We start from the raw sequence: 22,252 nt of genomic DNA on the forward strand, positions 1-22,252 counted from the left end.
AATCTCAAAATAACTATAATTGTTATTACATATATACATTTTCTTCCCTGTCTGAAAAATTTCGCCGCGGAGGCTGCGGGAAGAAACCACAGCCTGCCGGCCCCTATTTAAGAAAATATTTTTTTTAGTAAAGAACATTATATTCCACAAATTGCCAAAATAGACACATTCACATATGTTCAATGCCAGTGCGGTAGCATGCTAGCAGCGCACTCATTGAATCCTTCAAAAAAATTGACTTCCAATTGAATATTTTTGACCGTTTGAAGGCTCAAAGTTACGAACTTGCTTGCGACAAAGGGCAGAATGGAAGCTTCAAATTTTGGAAACGAGCAAACGACTATATCAATTATTTGTATGTATAAAGTTCAGAGACGCCAGCTCTCGTGAAGTAAGGAGGCAGGAGCAGACTCTTTCTCAGGATTTCAAGGTGAAGCTTCCCATTTTTCCTCAAGACTGTTTTCTATGTCTGTTCTTTGTCACTTCAGTTCACAGCCTGTTAGTTTTTGTTTGAAATGAATGCCTTTTGATGAACTTATTGGTTTTAATTTGTTTTCTCAGCTTTTTTCTTTTATATGCCAAAGTAGGTTTTGTTCTTTTGATCATCTTGGAAGATTTTGATCTCCTAATTAAAGCTGAAAATCTATTGTAATCTTCTCTGGTTTTGTAAAGAATGGCGGAGAATATCTGTCTCTTAGAAAATTTTTGAGGTTGGTATAGAAAACTAGGGTTTGACTGGGTGTCGATTTTTATAGAGATAGAAGTGGAGATGGCAATTGAAGAGAGTGAGCAGTTCCCTCATGGTGTAAGCGAGGGTTGCAAGAAAGGGGATAGGATCAAGAGTAAAAAGTACTGTGATAAGAAGGAAGAGAACACAAATATTGTTCCCATCTACAAGTTGTTCTCTTTTGCTGATTCGGCTGATCTCTTTTTGATGATTCTGGGGTCATTAGGAGCTCTGGCAAATGGGGCTGCTATGCCTCTTATGACTATTCTCTTTGGGAACGCCATCCAGTCTTTTGGAGGAGCTAAAGATATTCATGATGTGGTTCATAGAATTTCAAAGGTATGCTTTTTTGATACTTTATTGATTTGCATGTATCTCTTATTCAGTAAAAACGACTTACACAATTCTTCATTCGATAATCTGATGTTGTTGAGACTTTTTTTATTGTTACCTTTCTATACTATTTGAATACGGAGAAGAAAAAAATTTAGAGAGGATATTCTAACCAAATTTTTTGTCAAATTATACCTCAAATCCATTATATTTACTTTTAGATGAATGCAATATATTATTATTATTATTTTGTTTATAGAAGAAGGAAGAGATAAAAGCAAGCTCTTAGTTGTCTTGTTATCACATATGCTATTTATTTTTTTGTTTTACTACTTATATCTATTTAGGTTCATATCTATTATTTATATATTATATTTATGATATAATAAATTTTAGATCTATAATGATCAAATTTTAATCATCAACAACAACAACATCAAATTTTTATTCCACTACATGGGATCTAAATTTTGATCAGGAATCTAAAATAATAAAAAAAACCTACAAAATGCTACATTTGGTAAGATGAAATCTGAAATGGATTAGTCCAACTTTTTGTTTTAACATGTCACTTAAGACACTAAACTTTAGTTATGTAGTAGGTGTCCCTTGATTTTGTCTATTTGGCAGTTGCTGCAGGAGTGGCGTCCTTCCTCCGTAAGTTTATCATTCATATATTTAATTAGGATAGGGGACTAATTTATTTGACATGAGATGATTTTACTTTGAATGGTTGTGTATCAATCTTCTCTTCTTAATCAGAGGTGGCTTGCTGGATGGTTACAAGCGAGAGGCAGGTTGCAAGAATAAGAAACTTGTATCTGAAAACTCTACTAAGGCAAGAAATTGCCTTCTTTGACAAGGAGACTGTAACAGGTGATGTTGTTGGAAGGATGTCTGGGGACAGTTTTCTTATGCAAAATGCTATGGGAGAGAAGGTACAGTGCAAAGTTAATAAATTTCTAAAATTGAAGCAGAAAGCTGCTTTTTTGATGATTTTTTTCCCATCTTCTGCATGTTACAGGTTGGTAAGTTCATTCAGCTAATATCAGCATTTATTGGTGGATTCATAGTTGCATTTACACGAGGATGGCTTCTAGCCCTTGTGATGTTGTCCATAATTCCGCTTGCTGCAGTTGCTGTTGCAATCGTGTCTGTCATTGTATCCAAGATGGCTTCAAAGGGACAAACAGCCTATGCTGAAGCAGCGGTGGTGGTAGAACAGACGATTGGTTCAATTAGAACTGTAAGTACTGCTCAATGATGGCACCTAGAATTGATACATATGCTCCAAAGCACACGCATTACATCACTTTCTACCTGTATAAATGACTGTTTGATGGATGTGCGCAGTAGACTAACTAATAACTAATAGACATTCTATAGGGAATCTAGAAATTATTATCCCTATATGTTTGCATTTGCAAAAATACTTAGTGATACAAATACATTTTTTTGCACATGCAACTATGCAAGCATATAGAGTTCATATATATATATATATGTGTATATATATATTGATATCAAATGTTGAACTAAAACTAGTAAAGTGCCAATGAAATATCAAATGTTTGCATTATGATTGCACTAAAATATTTCACACCAATAAAGATTTGACACTATAGGAAATTTATAAAATATCGGCGGAATTTCCGGCGACTTTGGGACCGCCGAAAATTCCGGCGGTTAAGTCGGCGGATTGAACCGATGGAAATTATGCCGGTATTTGATAAGTTCGACATCATTATCGGCGGAATGACCGTTGGTTTTAAGTGAATTTTTTTGGCGGCTATAGCCGCCGAAAATTCTGACGGTATGAGCCCTATTTCCCTTGACCTACTCCTTCATTTCAATGCGTCTGCTTCAACTCTTTCCGTCCCAGAGAATGCCGATAGTCTGTCTCATTGTTGCAGCTCCAGCCGACCATCCGCCCTAGCTGACGCCGTCCTTGATCTTCATCTCCCCAACCGCAGGTGATCTCCTCTCCTTCCTTGCTCTTCTTCCTTTCACTCCGCAAGAGATCATCCTTAAGGTTGTTAGAAATATGGTATTTTTTATTTATAAGATTTTAGCTCATGGATTTAATTTTGATTCTTGGGCTTGTTAGCATAAGAGCTAGCAAAACAACATCAATTTTTTTTTAAAGTTGATACAGGTTTCCGGCGGCCTTGATGCCAAAAACTTCGATATCGAACAATATCGTAGGCCGCCAAAAAAATTGGGAAACTGCCAGAAATTAAGTTGCTTTTTAAAACACTTAAAACAAATGTTAGGTGTTTTTAATTTTTTAAAAGTGAAAATTATGTTGGACTCCACCGTCGCCACCAGCAATCAATCGCTACTATTGCCAATTTCCCTCAACACTTTATGCAATATTCAATAAAAAATAACACTTATTTTGGATATAAAATAAGTTTTTTATTTCAAATTAAATAATAATAATAATAATAATAATAATAATAATAATAAAAGAAATGGTCCCCTAAATCCGTGATTTGTAAATAAAATAAATCAAGTTTATTCTTTCAAAAGCGAGGCAGTTAGGAAAATTCTCAAAAATTTCCTTGAGAAAGCAAACTTCGCATTACTGGAGGCCAAGAAGTCGAAAGAGGCAAATCAAATGGATCACTCTAATTTTTGCCCTAACCATTGAATGTTAGGCCACACAAACACAATTGAAGACTCCTTTAGATTCAAAGGTTGGCTTGAAAGAAATTCAAACAAGGAACTGTGATCGCACGATGGAATACCTTATGAATTTGAGCCAAAGATTTGATAAGGTCATTTTAGGTCATTCCTCTAACTCTTATTCTTCTTAGCTTAAAGATGGTTGGGACATTTTTTTTATCCTAAACCTCTAAGAAAATCATTAATAAATCTTTTCAACTTGCTCAATAGTTGCTAGGAAGAGCCCACGCCTTGATCTTGAATGTTGTGCTAGAGGCATCACAGAATGATGTTGGAATGACTCCTTTAATAGTAGTTTTAAGAACTGATCTAAATAAAAATAAAAAAGAAAAATCTAATGCAAAACTTGAGAAGGAGAAGATAATTGAAAAGAAGTATGTCCTCATGGCAGATGGTGGGGCAAGTTGCTTACCATGCTGACTCTATTTGATTATTATTTTGTTTCATTCAGAACAAAGGTTTGCAATGAAATGAAGAAAACTTTTTCTTATACTTAGATGATTAATAACAAGAATGAGGCTAAATTAAAAAATAAAAATGAAAATATAAATAATAATAAACAAAATAATAATTTTAATAATACTATTATGGGCTCCAAAAATTCATGCCCCAGCCTCTCCACGGCCCACTTTCTCTCTTTTTTTTTTTCGAGGTCGTCAAGGAGAGTTTTAACGATTGAGTTCTGAGCCGAATTTTTAGAAGGCAAATTGGGTTTTGAATAAGATATTACCTAGAGATTTCGTCCTCATTTTGTGAGGACTTTATGATATGAGTTCAGGTTTCCTATAGGCGCAAGCCTCTATAGTTAATTACCCCTCCCAAAAATGAGGGAGAACTTTCGATTAAAGCTAGTCGTCGAACATGTACATAGTATTCACACAGATACGTAGTATACAGCATATTGTAGCAATATGTTTAGGTATTTAAAATTTGAAATTTACCACCTCTCATTTAAAGCGAATGGTGGGGGGAGTGATGATAGACCCGATCAAGATCCCATGGTTATGTCATCCCGGCCATCATAGTCCCTGGTCTACTAAGTAAGAGGAGGTCGTCGACCCAACTTGACAGAAGGATTTTTGTCGGCATCCATGAGTTGCTTTATCTAAGGGTACCTCGTAGATTTGAGGTGAATATTTATCTAAATGGATAAATTCGAATCCACCTTAGCTAATAGAGGGTTTCGTGCCTTATCGGTCATATCTCATTGATTCATTACTCAATAATTTAGCGCCTTTGGGGAACATATGGGTTTTGACCATTACCGTAATTTAATGGTGCTATTTGGCGGCAAAATCACCAGGTCAAAGGACAATCATAATTGCTTACCTATGGTGCCATTTGACAATGAAATCACTGGTTAGAGGACACGTGTCATGTCCTTATTGGCAAAAGATGGATTGAGAATGAATCCTAGTGATATTCTCGACCAGACATTTGCTCTTTGTGAGTTGAATTGATTTTCATATTTATTCACATCAACAAACTGTTGTAGAGGGTTGATGAGTAGTTTGCTTCAAGTGTTTAAGTATTTTATTTCAATTCTAAATATTTATATTATTAAATGTATTTCATGGGAATTTTTGGGTATTTTTAATGTTTGTGGCCCATTCGGTTGAGATTCCAACACGACCATCATCGGTGTGACGTTGAACTTATCTTAAATGCTTGTATTTTATTGGAATTTGGGAGGCATTTTAGATGTTTGTGGTCCCCTCCGATTAAGATTTTCTACCAACACGGCCATCATCGCGTTAACATTGAAGTTAGCTTAAATGCTTATATTTTATAAAAATTTGGGAGGCATTTTAAATATTTACAGTCCCCTTCTGATAGTTAATACTTGATTTCTCAAGTATTCCTAACCCAAACCAGTAAAATTACAGCAGCAAACTGCTGTCACCAGCAGTAAAACAGCAGAAATTCAGCAAAAATACAGCAGGAAATAGGGAAACGGGAAGAAAAACACAAGATTATGCTTGTATTTCACTAGAAACCAAAGAAAACAGCAAAGATACACTTTGTTCTTCAATCCGAGAGGAAGAACAACTCTAAATGCTTCTTTAACTCCTCCAGCACCTGATCTCTTTCTTCTAAGTATTGCTCAACTGAAAAGATTGGTGTGTTTCCCTTTCCATAATGCACTAACTGTGGGGGGTCTCTTCCATAAAGTACCTTGAAAGGGGTCATTTGGGATGCTGAGTGATACGAAGTATTATACCAGTACTCTGCCCAAGGTAACCATTTGGCCCACTTACGTGGTGTTTCTGAAGCAAAACACCTTAAATAGGTTTCCAAGCTCCGATTTACCACCTCGGTCTGTCCGTATGTCTGTGGATGGTAGGCGGTACTCCTCTTGAGAATAGTGCCCTGCATTCGAAAGAGTTCCTTCCAGAATTGACTGAGGAAAACCTTGTCTCTATCTGACATAATGGAAGCAGTGAATCCGTGTAATCGCACCACTTATCTAATAAATGCTGCTGCCACTGAGACCGCGGTGTACGGGTGCCGCAGGAGGACGAAATGGGCATACTTACTAAGGCGGTCTACCACTACCAAAATGATTGTGAATCCCTCTGAGCGAGGTAGGCCGTCAATGAAGTCCATGGACACTTCCTCCCAAACTTTGTTTGGAAGTTCCAAGGGTTGGAGTAGCCCTCCTGGTGCCATCGCCATATATTTATTTCTTTGGCACACCTCACACCTTGCCACCAGCTCTTCCACATCTTTATGCATGCCCCTCCAATAGAGCTCCGCTGCTAGCCTCCTATATGTCTTCTGGACTCCTGAATGACCTCCAACTGCACTGCCATGGAACTCCTGCAATAAGTGGGGGATATGTACGGACGTTCGTGGCATCACAAACCTCCCTTGATACAATAATCTCTCCCCCTCAATGCAGTGGCCCGGATGGCTAATCTTGTCTTTATGTAGGTCCTCCCTGATCTTCCACAATTCTTCATCTAGCTTGCTTTCTTCCTTGATGGCCCCCCAATCAACCATCAATGGTACTGACAGAGTTAGCTCCTGGAGCTCCCCAACACATCTGGATAGGGCGTCAGCTGTTTTATTTTCCAAACCCGGCTTGTACTGGATCTCGAAGTCGTAGCCCAACAGTTTGGAGAGCCACCTCTAATGCTCCTCAGTCACCATTCTTTGCCCCAGTAGATACTTTAAACTTCTCTGATCAGTACGGACAATGAAATGTCGCCCCAAAAGGTAGGGGCGCCACTTCTGAATGGCCAAGACAATCGCCATCAGCTCTCTCTCGTACACTGATTTCAGTCTTTCCCTGGTTGATAGCACTTGACTGAAGTATGCTACAGGCTTGTGGTTCTGCATCAACACTGCTCCCAACCCATATCCTGACGCGTCGGTCTCTACCACAAATGCTTGACCAAAGTCTGGTAGGGATAGAACAGGAACAGTCGTCATGGCTTCCTTTAACCTCTCGAACTCCTGGGTGGCTGCCTCTCCCCAGCAAAAATTGTCCTTCAGCTACTCAGTCAAAGGCCAGGCAATGGTACTGCATCCCTTCACAAACTTCCTGTAGTATCCAGTCAATCCTAGAAATCCCCTCAATTCCCTGAGGTTCCTAGGTAGCAGCCATTTCTGCATTGCCTCAATTTTACTCAAATCTGCCTCCACTCCTTGGGACACATGTCCCAAGTATTCCACACTGGTCTGGGCAAAGCTGCACTTCTTCAGATTAGCTTTTAACTGGTGCTCCTGTAGGACTTTTAGAACAATCCTCAAGTGTTCCAAATGTTCCCCTACAATTTTGCTGTACACCAAGATGTCATCAAAGAAGACCAGGACGAACTTTCTGAGGTACTGCTTAAATACTCTGTTCATCAAGGATTGGAAAGTAGCCGGAGCATTAGTCAACCCAAAGGGCATCACCAGAAACTCATAATGTCATTTGTGTGTCTTGAATGCTGTTTTTGGCACATCGGTTTCCTTCATCCTGATCTGATGGTAACCCGATTTTAAATCCAACTTAGAGAACAACACCGCCCCATGCAGCTCATCAAGTAACTCATCAATCACCGAAATTGGGAACTTGTCTGGTACAGTGCCCTTATTTAGAGCCCTGTAATCCACACAGAATCTCCAACTCCCATCCTTCTTCTTGACCAGGAGGACTGGACTAGAAAAAGGGCTAACACTTGGCCTGATGATCCCGGCCTCCAATATCTCCCGGATCAACGTCTCAATTTCATCCTTCTGGATCTGCAGGTAACGGTAAGGGCGGACACTGATCGGTGTCTCCCCTTCCTTCAAAGTGATGGAATATTCCAGCTCCCTTTGAGGTGGCAAACCCTACGGAGGTTGGAATACCTCCATGAACTGCTGTACAAGAGGCTGTATTGAGGAAGGAATAGTGCCTTCTTCCTCAATTCTGATTCCTTCCAGACGGTGTAACTCCACCAAGTAGCCTCCCCCTTCCTCCTGGATGGTTCGGATTAGGGATTTAAGTGACACCCCAGCCTTGGCCATAAAATTGTGGGTTGCCCCACTGTCAATCAACACAACCACCTCGCGGTCAGCTATCTCTCCTCTCACTTTCATAGTGTGACTCGGGGTGAATCCCACTACAGAGTTGAGGGAGACTTCTGCCACATCCAGGTGCAGCTTCTCCTCCTCCTCATCAGATTTGCTGCCTCCTCCCTCCTCGTCTTCCTCATCTTCACAGATAAGGAGAACCTGAAGAGTTCGGTCCTTGCACCTGTGCCTCGGCATGTACTTCTCATCGCATCTGAAGCACAACCCCGTTGCTCTCTTGTCCTGCATTTCTTTTTCGGTCAGCCTTTTGAACTGTCCCCATTTCCTCCTCCCGTCTTTTCCTTGGGTGCTTCCTTCTGACCACCTGTCGCTACCCCTTTGGAGGGTAACATCGCAGTAGTCATCTTGTATGACCCCCCTGAGTAGTTGCCTCAAGCTCTTCTTTCTGATCTCTTCTGATCTTCTACCAATTGTGCAAGCTCCATAGCCTTGCCTAAGTTCCTTGGCTCCAACACTGACAGTTGTTCGTATCTCCGATTTGAGTCCCTTCATGAAATTCCCCTCCAGGGCCGATTCTGAGATGTGATCCAAACGGCTAGCCAAGTACTCGAATCTGTCCCGATAGTCAGCCACGGTCCCCTCCTGAGTCAGGGCAAAGAACTGCTCATAGAAATCTCCTCCCCCATCAGCTCGGAAACGCTCTAATAAACAATCCTTGAACTCTCTCTAGTTCCTGACAGGCTCTCTCCTGTCTCGCCACTGATACCATGCCAACGCCTTCCCTTCCAGACACAATCCTGCCGCCGTCATCTTCTCATCATCTGTCAACCCGTTGACTGCAAAGTAACGCTCCACCTTATATATCCAGCCATGACCATCTTCACCCTCAAAGATGGGCATCTTCAACTTCCTCACCTTCGGATCCCTTCCGTTACCCCGGTACTCTCTATAACCTCCCATTCTTCGAAGAGTAGGTGCTCCCCAAGTGTCCCGGTCCTCCCTCCGACGATGGTATCCGCATCCGTCGTCATATTCCCCTCTTCCCCTTTCAAAATCAGCACCTCGACGCTGAAATTCTTCTCTTCTTCCGCTAAAATCTGCACTTCTATCATATTCCCCTCTTCTGCCTTCAAAATCAGCACCTCGACGCTGAAATTCCTCTCTTCTTCCGCTAAAATCAGCACATCTTCGATCATTTCCCATGCTCATCTCCTCTCTAGAAAGTGGCTCTAGAGGTGGCATGTCGTCTTCTCCCTCAAGGATCTCTACATCCGGATTCCTCCTCCCCCTAAGCGGGTTCGGATTTCCTCCTACGCCATGGTCTCCGGTAGTCTCTCTTGCTTCCGACGTCGTCATATTAGTCTTCATCTCCAATAATTTCTTCCATGGCCGTAAATTTTCCCTCCAACCTTTCATTGTTGGTGGTGATTTGATTTTGAAAATAAAAAAATCTTTCCTCCAAATCGGTTTTCAATTGACCGAATTCGCCTTCCAAGACGTCCACCTTCTTTCTAGCCATCGTTCTTCTAACGGATCCCCAAAAAATCTTCTTCCGGAGACGATAAACTTGCTGAAATTTCAGAGTTTCAGCCGCCAGTGGTCCCAAATCGATGCTCTGATACCAATTTGATAGATAATACTTGAGTTCTCAAGTATTCCTAACCCAAACCAGTAAAATTACAGCAGCAAACTGCTGTCCCCAGCAGTAAAACAGCAGAAATTCAGCAAAAATACAGCTGGAAATAGGGAAACGGGAAGAAAAACACAAGATTATGCTTGTATTTCACTAGAAACCAAAGAAAACAGCAAAGATACACTTTGTTCTTCAATCCGAGAGGAAGAGCAACTCTCCAACGATCTCCAACAAAGCCAAGAGCCCAAGAACACAAATCCTAGATCTCAAATAGAATTCAAATTCAAGATGACCCCCAATTCTCCCCCAAACTCCTAATTATACAAATTAATCATAAAGGACAATAATGGACTTCCTAAAACATCCCCTCATTCAAAAATCTCCCTCCCAAATTCAATTTAAGCATGTGTGGGGTCCACAGGGGAGTTCCGCCCCTTTTTGTTGTTCCGCCTGGCGTAGCATCGGACCGGTCCCGTGACCGGTCCACTCGTAACAGGTTCTTATGGGCAATTTCATTTTATTGGTTGAGCCTTGTCTACTTTGTCAACTTGACAATAAAGGATCAGGTTCATCATCAGCTTTATGCTTTTATTAGCAAATTTTCTCTGTTATATGACTAAAATGAATGTATAAAATAAATATCCTAGTTGATGTCATGATCGTATATTTGCTTTATAGTTGGAGCCATGTCAATTCCTATCTATTCACATAGGATGATCGAGCTCGAACTTAGATTCATGTTTGACCCACGCGGCATCCTCAGTCATCACGTGTGTCGCATACATCACGCTTGTTGGGGCTCATGCGGGTAATCATATTTTAATGCACAAGGGGGAGATATTTAAATATTTAAATAAATTTATTTGCACTAAATGATTGTCGCTAAATTTTGTGTAAAATTTCATTTAAAGCTTGAGAGGCATATTCTGTTCGCTTGTACGAATGTTGCGGATCCGGTAGCTTGATGTTGTAGCGCATTGAATTTAATTTGTAGCGCATTGACAACACAGTTTAGCTCATTCATCTTTTGCATGTTATCATCTTAATAAACATTCAACCTGTAGGACTGTATTTTTGTTGACAGATATACTATACAACGTATCAGGAACCTTCCACCTATCGTCTGTAAGTAAACAGGTCTATTTGGCGTAACAACTTGACGTCGCAAATATGTTGCCTCAATTTATCAGTGGCTTGTAGTTTTTACTATTGATTCTTTACTTTTGCTTACAGGTGAATGCTATCATTGAGTTATGGTTCATTTACTTCTTTATGCTGGTAGACTGTCATGTACCAACTAATATCCTGCAGTCATTTATAGGTATTTGCATTTATGAGTTTTTTTGCATTTGCTGTTGGATAATATATTCTATACATAATGAGTTTCCTACAACGAATCGTAGGTGTCAATATTTAATGAAGGTCTTCTGTATTTGCTAGTAGATGACATGTAGTTTACGTAACAAGTCTTCTATGGTGACTTACATGTACTTGCATTTTTTGCATATCAACAACTTCAGGGGCGTTTGTATGTATTCCAAATATGTTGCCTTTGCCCTCAAATGATATGTTGTGTGTATATTTGTGTTTACAAAGGACTGACCATCTTTGCAGTATATCTGTTGTTGCTTCTTTTAGGGATTACTGTATTTTCTTTCATTACTTATGTGAACATCACACATAAACTGCCGTCATTCGTATGCAACTTACTGTATCATTTAGGAACTTTGTACATCTGCTTGCAATCAAATTATACATTTTCCTCCATTTCATTATTTGCAAGGTCGAATACGTTTCATTGTATTTTAATGTTGATTACAGGGCGTTGCTGCATTCATCACTAAACTCTTTATGCATGTTAGCTGGTGAGTTGCTACATTCATTGCATATTAATTTTTTTAATGTTCATAGAAGACCGTTATTTGCCTGCATGTTGGTTAGTGTTGACTGTGGGAGGACCACAACTCAACTTGAACTTGATATTTCTTTGATGGATTAGTGCATTCATTAAAGATCCATTTTTATGGTATTTGTAAGTCATTTGCTCCTATTTGCAAATTGGTAGGTTGAAGGTCACAAGCCACTTTAATTTTTATTGTCCATCGCTAGTGGGCATTTGAGGGCTTGTTCATTAGTTCCCTTATGCTTATTCATTAATGCTCATTTGAATGGTCCGACTTGCTAGCTAGCATTTGCATTTTAATGAGATTGTACATTTTAAAGCTGAATGTCCAGTTCCCTGCATATGCTCAAGTTCAGTTCAATGTGATTTTAGTTAAATTTTGTTTCCTGCGGTTTGATTTGCAGGTTTAGTTCCTTGTTAATTGTTCAAGTTTGGTCCCCTGTATTTGTTTATGTCCTTTGTATTTTCAGTTGGAATTTTGGCAGCCCCCGTCGTCTCCTCTGTTTAGGGGAAATTTGGGAAGTCTTAGTCTTCTCACCACGTTAGAGAAAGACGTGCATGGTCAGTGTTGGACGACACTGCAGCCAGCCTCTTCAATCCCAACACTCCAGAGAAAGGCTTACATGCACTGCAAGAAAACCCGTTATTGCCGGTGGACAAAATCCGTTGGTAAACCATAAAATACGACGGAAATCCTTGGTTTCCGGCGTCTTTCCGTCGGAATTTAATACGTTGGTTTGGTGCGCGTCGAAAAAAGTCTTCCGATGTATATTAGACGTCGGAAATCTTTCCGGCGCACGTTCCGACGCATTACCGGCACAAAATGTGTTAGAAAAACGACGTCTTTTTCCAGATTACTCCGGCGTTATATACACCGGAATTTACGACTCATCTATCCGCCAGAAACGCCGGCGGATAAAATGCCGTAAGGTGCGTCGTAACTAAAGGCATGACTTTTTTTCGGCGCCTTTCTGCGCCGGAAACGCCGGCGGATAAAACGCCGTAAGTGTCGCCGTAACTAAAAGCTACGACCTTTTTACGGCGCCATTTCTTCCAGTACTTCCGGCGGAAATAAAACGCCGGTAATAAACCATCAATTCGTTGTATCGTCGTTTCCGGCGTTTTTCCGATGCCAAATCTGCCGGAAACCTGTAGCAATAACAAAAAAAAGGCTTCCCAACCAACAATCGAATTTCCACACCTGCAAATATATACAAATACATACAATAACAGTTCAACAACACAGATCTACACATCACAGATATCAAAAACTTCAATATATACTTAAAAACATAAATGTCCATTAACACAGATTGTTCAATAGCATCAACCAACTAATATTAAAAACATCACAGATTATTCAATAACACAGATTCAAAAAAGTAAACAAGTTCATATGATTAAACTAAACTACTCTGAATCCGTGGACTCATCCTTAGTTGGAGCTACCTCTTTTCCAGTCAACTGCTCCCTCATTTTGAGCATTTTATCCAACAACTGATTGTGTTGCTCCTACATCTGCATTTGAATATGTGCTTGCAACTGAACTTGCCAATCAGCTTGTGATTTCCTTACTTGTTCTAGTTCCGTTTGAAGGGTAGTTATTTGTTGAGTATGTAAGGACTCATGTGAATTGGCTGCGAAGCTGGATCCAGTAGAGGTCATCCCCTCGTATGTCTGAGCTTGCAAACCTAAACCATAAACTCTGCTATGTTGCATTCCTCCAACGGCTTGCGATCAGATGCGGTACTCAGAATACTCCACAGAGCTACCAGAAGAACCCTCACCTGATGCGGTCTGACTCTCTCGAAGCCGTGTATACTCATCCTGTAAAAGTAGAATATAAATATATATAATTAAACTAAAAATAGAAATTATTAAACACATATACTTACATAGGCTTTTCTTTTCAGGCCTTCGTCGCCTACTATGGTCCTTCCGACCTCCATCAACAGACAACGGTCTTTCTGACCCCGGTCTCCTGCCGACTACGGTCCTTCCGACCAGACAAACATGTATATGTAATTCCTACTATGTAATGCAATCTGTATGATGTACATTTGCTACATCAATCCAAGGCCTTCTCCCAAGGAAGAGCTTCATTTGTAACGACTACAAATACTAGTGGATTCATTCAAACTGGGCCAGGCTCGTGGTTTTTTCCCCTTTTTAGGGGTTTTTCATGTAAAAACTCTGGTGTCTCTTATGAATGCTACACTCTCTCTTTTTCTGTGTGTGTGCTGGATCTTCGTACAATGCTAAGACGATAAACTTTATATTTCTCTACCGCCGTGAATATTCCAGGATGCAACACTCCTGTTGCTTATGAGTGTGACTATGCAATTCCACAGGAGTTGGTTCTCTACCCAGCATCTCTTTCTGTAAGAGAATTCTATTAATATTTGTATTAAAGAAAAATGTTAAAAAACTTTTAAAATTCATTACCAAACATCGCCTGTGCTCAGTATGTGGAATGCAGCCGCAAGTATGAAGGGCACTAGCCAAGCCCCCAACATCAGAAGCTCTGTTCTGTTGATTTTGATCCCTCCTCCTACTATACTCTGCGGTGCCCCAAGCAGTGTTCAACTTAGCCCATATAGTCTCTCCAATCCACAATGGTCGCTCGCCAGACTTTCTAATGTCTGTGAACATGTTGCGCATCCGAGTGGACCCACGCTTCTCAAAATTCTTTCTAATTTTGTCATTGTGCTGGGACAAGCAACAAAAATTTTTCTGCATTCAAATACATACAATATAGAATATATATGTTTGTTAGCTTAAGTAAAAAAGAATAAACTGTTTAATTAGACATAACATAAAAAATAAAACCCAAAAATACCTCAAAATCTTTAATCCACTTTTCCCGGACTTCTTTCGGGACTTTCTTCCAAGAAACGTAAGGAGCGTCGGTTGTTTTGATGGGTAGAACCTACAAAAATAAGGTTATGTGAGACAAATATATAATATAAAATAAATATGTTCGTTAGCTTAAATAAAATAGAATGTAAGTACGTATCACCTTCAGGTGCCATCAACATTCGATCATCTGTCGCCTGCTCTGGTGCAGCTGTTAAAACAAGTAATAGCTCATGCATACATATTTTTAATGATTTGAATATAAGCGCTATTAACTCTTCTTTTTTGCAAGAACTCTCAATAGCACTCCTCTTGGAACTTTATCATATGCTTTCTCTAAATCAACAAATATCATATGTAGATCCTCCTTATTCTCTCTATATTTCTCCATCAAACCTCTCAATAAATGTATGACTTCCATAATAGACCTACCCGGCATGAATCCAAATTGATTTTGAAAAATTTATCAACAAAAAAACATCTAATATGTGCATCCTCTAGCAAGTGTCTAATAAAAAATAACTTGAAGAAAAAAAAATCTTACAATCGACAAAATCGGGAGGCGGCGGAAAATCGGGAGGCGGTGGAAACTGACGGTTGAATTTTGCGAAACAGGTCTCCTTTCGCCGGCGATGAAGGCGGTGATCGTCGGCGACGTCCCGTGAACGTCTACAGAGCTCGGCGACGGCGATCTAGGGTGGGCGACGCTGGGGCGACGAGAGAGACTGGAGATGCGAGAGAAATGACGGAATAAAATGAGCAGCCATACGGGGTCGTGTTCGAAAATAGGGCTTTCGCCGGCGGATTTTTCGGCGTCCTAGACGCCGGAACGTTTTCCGGTGTCTTTTTCGTCGGTTCCAAGTCGTTGAGTTTAAAACAGTCGACGTATTATCCGCCGGTAACTGCGCCGTACCTAATCCGCCGTAAAGTCCGCCGGTAAGAATGAAATGCTGCTAATTTCTAACGATATCACCGGCGCATGGGACGTCAGGAAGTTTCCGTCGCAGGATGCGCCGGAAAGAACGCCGTTATTATTCCTTCGCATGATACGCCGATACAAATGTCGTATTTACCGACGCAAAAAATTCCGCCGGAACATCCGACGGTATTCGTGTGTTTTCCTGTAGTGATGGGTTTTCAGAGGTACATGTTTTGAAAACACAATTTTTCCTTACAGGCACTAAGGTACATATACTGGTACTTAAGTTTTTCCCTGCCACACTAGAGAAAAGAGTGCACAATGCTCACTTACCTCGTCGCTAGCGCTGCATCGGGTTCCCTCCCACGAAGCTAGAGAAAAGCATGTGTAGATAATTTTCAGTGCACCATGAGCGTCGAAAACAAGATTTTTTAGATTTTGAGTTTAAGGGACATTTATACCTTCGACGACGATGTTGACGACAACAAGGTGGCGATGAAAGTACACCAAAATTTCCCCTTTTTTATCTTCCTCTCTTTTTTTTGTTTTCTCTCATTTCTCTTTCCTTTTTTTTTTCTTTTCTTTCTTTTTTTAAATTTTCTCCCTTTTTTGTTTACATAATAATAATAATAAGAGTGATTAATAATATTAAGCTATAATAGTAACTAATAATATTAATTAATAGTAATAGGGAAAGCTAAGTGTTGTGAAGGAGGAGGAATGCAGTGTAAGCTGTTGTGGCTGAGTATAGGGGATTGGGTTGGGCAAGCTTGTGACACCAGGAAGGAAACATGGTAGTGAGTTCGGCATGGAGTAGGACCGAGCAAAGCAGAGAAATGAAAGGGGAGCTGGACTCGATTGAGAAAAGCTTGTCACAGTAGTTGGGCACGATTGTGAGGGAGGAGATTAAATGGGCTCAGCTGGGTCTGTGGGATTTGAAGCCAACCATGGATCAGAAGGGCTGTGGGTGTCAAATAGGATGTTCAACATAGTGAGGGGATAGAGCATAGAGCAAGTGTTCGGTGACTTGAGGGATGGATGACGGGCTCTACGACTTAGTGAAGGCTGACATTAGGGTAGTTGAGGGATTGAAGGGATTGTGGATTTGGTCTGTGCAGGATCGAGCCATAAGCGCAAGTACCAGAGGCGTCAGGATCGACGTATGCGGCTCGTGCTTCGGGAAGAAGGAGGCGGCTTTGGCACGGTGATTCAAGAGAGGGTATGGTGCTGGGGGCGGGATCGAAGCAGCTAGGTGTCGAGTACAGAAGGATCAAAGGTCTTGCGGCTGTTGTAGAGATTGGGGTTTTCGCATGAGCAGGGCATGCGATTCGTATCCGAAGGGAAGGAATGTTGTCGAAGGAGGCGTGGGAGCTTGGTGAGGGGATTCAAAGCAGAGGAGGATTGTGTGCGGGAACTAGAAAACAAAGTGCCTCGTTTCGTTCTCAATTTAACGATGAAGTAGGCTTATTCGAGGCGGAAGTCGCGCAACCGCGGGAATGGGCAATTGTGGCTTGTTCAAAAACAACGTCGAATTGCCGAACTGCAGGGTATGGGGCAGCTGTATATGCAGGATTTCAGTAGGATTTGCGCGCAGAGATTTTGAGTAAGTATGTTGATTTTTTTAATATTATTTTTTGAATGGAGGTCAACAACTATGATTTATGAAAATTTTATAACTACAAAAGGTACTCGGTTAAACATAACATCCATTAAGGATAATGAATCTCAGAACTTTCAATTAGCGATGTCACTATATTTAACTTTTAGGGTAGTGCTATTACAATAGACTTTTCGAAGTTATATGCCCAACCATCCAACCTAAATTCTACTAATAATATTCCCATATATTTCACCATTTCTATGAACAATATAACTGATATATCTAAAACGTGCACACTTTTTAGTGACTTGATCACCCAATGTCACAATCCCACCACTCAAATTTCACATCATGTATTTGAGCTTCTCAAGTTTTTCATCAACTCCCACTCTAGTCTTATCAATAAAAAGAATATCACCAGTAAAAAGCATACACCAAGGTGCATTCTCTTGCAAATGTCTTGTAAGAACATCCATGACAAACAAAAAGATTTGGGCTTAAAGCTAATATTTGATGTTATCAACTAAAATAGAAAAATACTTGATCAAATTACCCTGTTTGAATAGTAGTAACAGCTCCTGTATACAATATCATCAACAACATCAAGCCTTTATCTTACTAAATGGGGTCGGCTTCAGCTCCTATATACATATCCTTAATAATTAACTCCTTTCTTTTCTAAATCTCTCTAGATCACTTCTCTTTGAACTTTATCATATGCTTTCTCTAAATTAATAAATATCATATATATTCTCCTTACTCTATCTATACTTTTTCATCAAACCTCTCGGCCGATGTATAGCTTCCTTAGTAGACATACCCGAAATGAATCTAAATTGATTTTGAGAAAGTAGATTATAACCTATGCTTGATTACTCTGTCCTATAATTTTAATATATGGTACATTAACTTAATTTCTCTATAATTCGTACACTCTTGTGCATCACCTTTGTTCTTAAAAATGAGAATCAACACAGTTTTCACAAGTTATTTGACAACTTTTAAGTCTTAAAAATAATATTATAGAGTTTAGTAAGTCAAGAAATTTCTTGATCTCCTAAGCATTTTTACAATTTTATTAATATATTATCAGGTTGCTATTTTTTTCACACTTCATTTTCTTTAAATCCTTTCCAACTTTGATTTTACTAATATAATGATAAAAATAAAAATCTCTATTTTCATTTACGGTGCTAAGGTCATTAAAGTCAATTGTATTCTCACAACATTCATTGAAAAGTTTATCGAAATTTTTCAGTCTTCCATGTTGAATATTCTCTTCTAAGTAAAATATTTTTTTGATATTCATCCTTATTGCACTTCACTTAAACTAAATCTTACTTCTCCTAACTTTTTGCTTGTCTAATTTATACATACATCTTTAGCCCTCCTTAGTATTTAATCTATTATATAAATAACTAAATGCTAAATTCTTTACATCACATATTACTTTCTTAGATTTCCTATGTGTCATTCTATATCTTTTCCAATTTTTTTAGTTTTTACATCTAAACTATTTTTTATAACAAAGTTTTTTATTTTTTTATCTTTTTTGGCATATTTTGATTCCACTACAAACTACTTTTACTATTAGGTGTTTTTTCTTTTGATTTCGAAGCACATATTTCACAACACTCTTAATTTCACTAGCTACGTTTTCCTGCACAGCATTCAAGAAGAATCTAAGGTCTTGAAGTAGTTATTGATGCATACCATGTAAAACCAAAGACAATGAGTGCACCTAACAACTCAAACTTCAAAGTTCTCCCCCAAAGTTAAACCACCATTAGGTATAGTGAATCATTGATCAAGTTTTCCTCAGTAGAATTGAAAATGGTTCAAATTCATCTTTACATACAAAACTTTCATATGCATAAAAGTACATTCATATGAACATGCATGCACTCTCAACATCATAGTTTGTGTATTTTTACATGAACGCAGACAAACATGAAATTAAGAATGCATAACAAAAGTTCCATGTTTTAAAACCTTTTTTATCTTTCAGGTTGCGTCTTTTACTGGAGAAGATCTGTCAGTGGACAAGTACTGCAAGGCTGTAAAAAAGGCCTACATTTCCAGTGTTCACAATGGCCTGGCTACTGGATTGGGTCTTGGCACAGTAATGTTTCTTATATTTTCTGCTTACTCTTTGGCCATTTGGTATGGAGGAAAGCTGATCTTAATTGAAGAAAAAGGATATACTGGTGCACTTGTCATTAATGTTATCGTAGCAATCATGATTAGTGCCTTGTAAGTTACTTAAATGACCATTTTTCCTCTCATTTATTCAAAATATTTTCAGTTATTTTGTTGATGTTCAAAGAGTTTTTGGTATAATTTCTTTGCTAAAAGGAGATCAAGCTGGAAAATATCCAGATTCAAAAGTTACATTGGAGTACGTGCAAAAGCAGATTATAGCTTGAATGAATTTTTCTATTCAACTCAAAAAATTAATCAAAAATAAAATATTCAAGCAATATTCACCGTCTATTCATTCATATATGATGTTTCCAGCCTTTATTATGATGCTTTTGCAAAGATTTGGATATGCTAAATTCATTATATTAAGATTTATGTGAATGTTTTCATTCTATTTTGATCAGCTCTCTAGGTCAGTTACCTCCATGCATGTTAGCATTTTCAGCAGGCCAGGCCGCGGCCTACAAAATGTTTGAGACAATCAATAGAAAGCCAGAGATTGATTTATATGACAAAACAGGGAAAACGTTAGATGATATTCATGGAGATATTGAATTTAGAGAAGTATATTTCAGTTATCCAGTGAGACCAGATGAGCAAATTTTTAGAGGATTTTCTCTCACAATTCATAGTGGGACCACTGTGGCTCTCGTTGGAGAGAGTGGTTGTGGAAAGTCAACAGTAATCAGTCTGATTCAAAGATTTTATGATCCACAGGGTGGTGAAGCCCTTATTGATGGCATACAAATCAAATATTTCCAACTTAAATGGCTCAGGGGTAAGATGGGACTTGTAAGCCAGGAGCCTGTTCTCTTTGCCTCAAGCATTGGAGATAATATTGCATATGGTAAGGATAATGCAACCATTGATGATATTAAAGCTGCTGTTGAGATAGCTAATGCTTCCAAGTTCATCGACAAGATGCCTAAGGTTGGTCTTTGTCTTTCAACTTTTTTTTACTAAGTTCCAAATATTTATTATCTCAAAATGGGGTGGATTGTAGCTAGAGCTTTTGATGATCCTCAGGGACTGGATACAATGGTTGGTGAGCATGGGATTCAGCTATCTGGTGGCCAGAAGCAAAGGATTGCAATTGCTCGAGCTATTCTGAAGGATCCAAGAATATTGCTACTGGATGAAGCTACCAGCGCACTCGACGTCGTATCTGAACAAATTGTGCAAGAGGCACTTAATAGAATCATGATAAACCGCACGACTGTTCTTGTTGCTCATCGTTTAAGCACGGTGCGAAATGCCGATGCTATTGCAGTTATAGGAAATGGGTCAATAATTGAGAAAGGTATAAATCCTATGAGTTTGCAGTGTATCCTTGTATTCCTTTAATTGCAGGGAATGATTTTTTTCCCTATTTTGATTAGGTTCTCATTTGGAGCTTGTGAAAGACCCAAATGGAGCATATAGTCAACTCATACGCTTGCAAGGAATGTTTCCTAGTTCAGATCACGTGTCTCTACCTGATGAAGACAATGCCAGTCTTCTTATTGCTGGAATAGAGCCTTTAGAGCTTAGCAACCATGAAGATTCATCCTCAGCTGGGTTTAATTTGGACGCAGGAGCTGATGTTCAAGGAAGTAAATCAGAGCAGCCCAAGACTGCAAAGCCTGAGCTTCCAAAGGAAGTTCCTCTTCATCGCCTTGCCTTCCTTAACAAACCAGAAATTCCAATGCTGCTTCTTGGTTCAGTATTTGCAATCATCAACGGACTTCTTTTTCCTTTTTATGGAGTACTCTGGTCTGGTGTTATACATACTTACTATCAGCCTCCTCACATGCTTAAGAAAGATTCCAAGCTCTGGTCGTTAGTGTTCTTATTATTTGGGGTTGTTTCTTTTGTTGCATATCCAGCAATGTCATACTTCTTTGCTGTTGCTGGATCCAAGTTGATAAGAAGAATTAGATTGATGACATTTGAGAAGATTGTGAACATGGAGATAGCATGGTTTGACGATCCTGAGAACTCCAGTGGAGCAGTTGGTGCTAGACTTTTAACAGATGCAGCCAAAGTTACTAATCTTGTTGGTGATGCACTTGCATTAATTGTTCAGAGCATTACAACATTAACTGCTGGTTTGGTAATTGCTTTTGTTGCCAATTGGCTACTCGCACTTATTATTTTATCCATAGTTCCTCTCTTAGGCATCACTGGATGGCTACAGATGAAGTTCGCAACAGGATTCAGTGAGGATACAAAGGTTTGTCTTTAGCTTTCTTAAAATTTATAATCACTGCTTCAGTTTAGTGTTCAGAATTTGAAAAATTTTACTTTTGCTTTGGTAGCATTCACTTCCATTGTGTTTTATTTTACGGTTTATGACTTGTTACCTTGGATTGTGTTATATCTATGTAGCTAGCCTTTGTCTTGATAAACTCTTCTGAAGATATGGATGAATGTCTTCTTTAAATTCAAATATTTCATTAATTCATTTCGTGGTTTATAAGAATATTTTTTAGATTGTATTGATATGAAGATATCCTATTATTGATTTACAAAGAATAGAGCCTTAGGGGAGAGGATTTCAATTCAGTGAACAAAGGGAGAAAATTTTCAGGTGTTTGCAGAAGGAAGTCTATAACTTCTTTTAAGGAAGGATTTGGCTGTTTCGGTTCCTGTTAGATTATTGGGAGGAGTTTTAAAAAAGGTTTTCTGTCAGTTTATATGAGTGTTGTGGATTCAGTGGCATAGCATTGTAATTCAATGGCCTGTGATTTTTACTACTGATTCATTGCTTTTGCTTACAGTTGAATTGTAGGGTTATCACCCGACATAACCATGAGATACTTAGTTGTTTTGATGTAGGCTCCATCCTTATCCATAGCAGCATTGACATGAGTTGCATTATGCTTCCATTGATAAGTTACAAGAAC

The 22,252-nt window shown here is 39.1% G+C and overlaps 1 protein-coding gene across 1 annotated transcript in view; it reads left to right on the forward strand.

Annotated features, from left to right (window-relative positions):
• Positions 1–395: 395 nt before the first annotated feature.
• Positions 396–22,252, forward strand: part of LOC110101191 (ABC transporter B family member 5) — a 28,484-nt gene continuing 6,627 nt past the window's right edge. Inside the window, exons 1-9 of the mRNA XM_020828985.2 lie at positions 396–430; positions 756–1,066; positions 1,663–1,717; positions 1,823–1,998; positions 2,085–2,306; positions 19,174–19,418; positions 19,772–20,297; positions 20,394–20,667; positions 20,747–21,579. Of these exons, the coding sequence (XP_020684644.1) occupies positions 770–1,066; positions 1,663–1,717; positions 1,823–1,998; positions 2,085–2,306; positions 19,174–19,418; positions 19,772–20,297; positions 20,394–20,667; positions 20,747–21,579 (2,628 nt within the window). The 5' untranslated portion in view covers positions 396–430; positions 756–769. The remainder of the gene's footprint in view (positions 431–755; positions 1,067–1,662; positions 1,718–1,822; positions 1,999–2,084; positions 2,307–19,173; positions 19,419–19,771; positions 20,298–20,393; positions 20,668–20,746; positions 21,580–22,252) is intronic.

This window comes from Dendrobium catenatum, unplaced genomic scaffold (genome assembly GCF_001605985.2).
Source record: "Dendrobium catenatum unplaced genomic scaffold, ASM160598v2 fragScaff_scaffold_1056, whole genome shotgun sequence".
Classification (NCBI taxonomy): Eukaryota; Viridiplantae; Streptophyta; class Magnoliopsida; order Asparagales; family Orchidaceae; genus Dendrobium; species Dendrobium catenatum.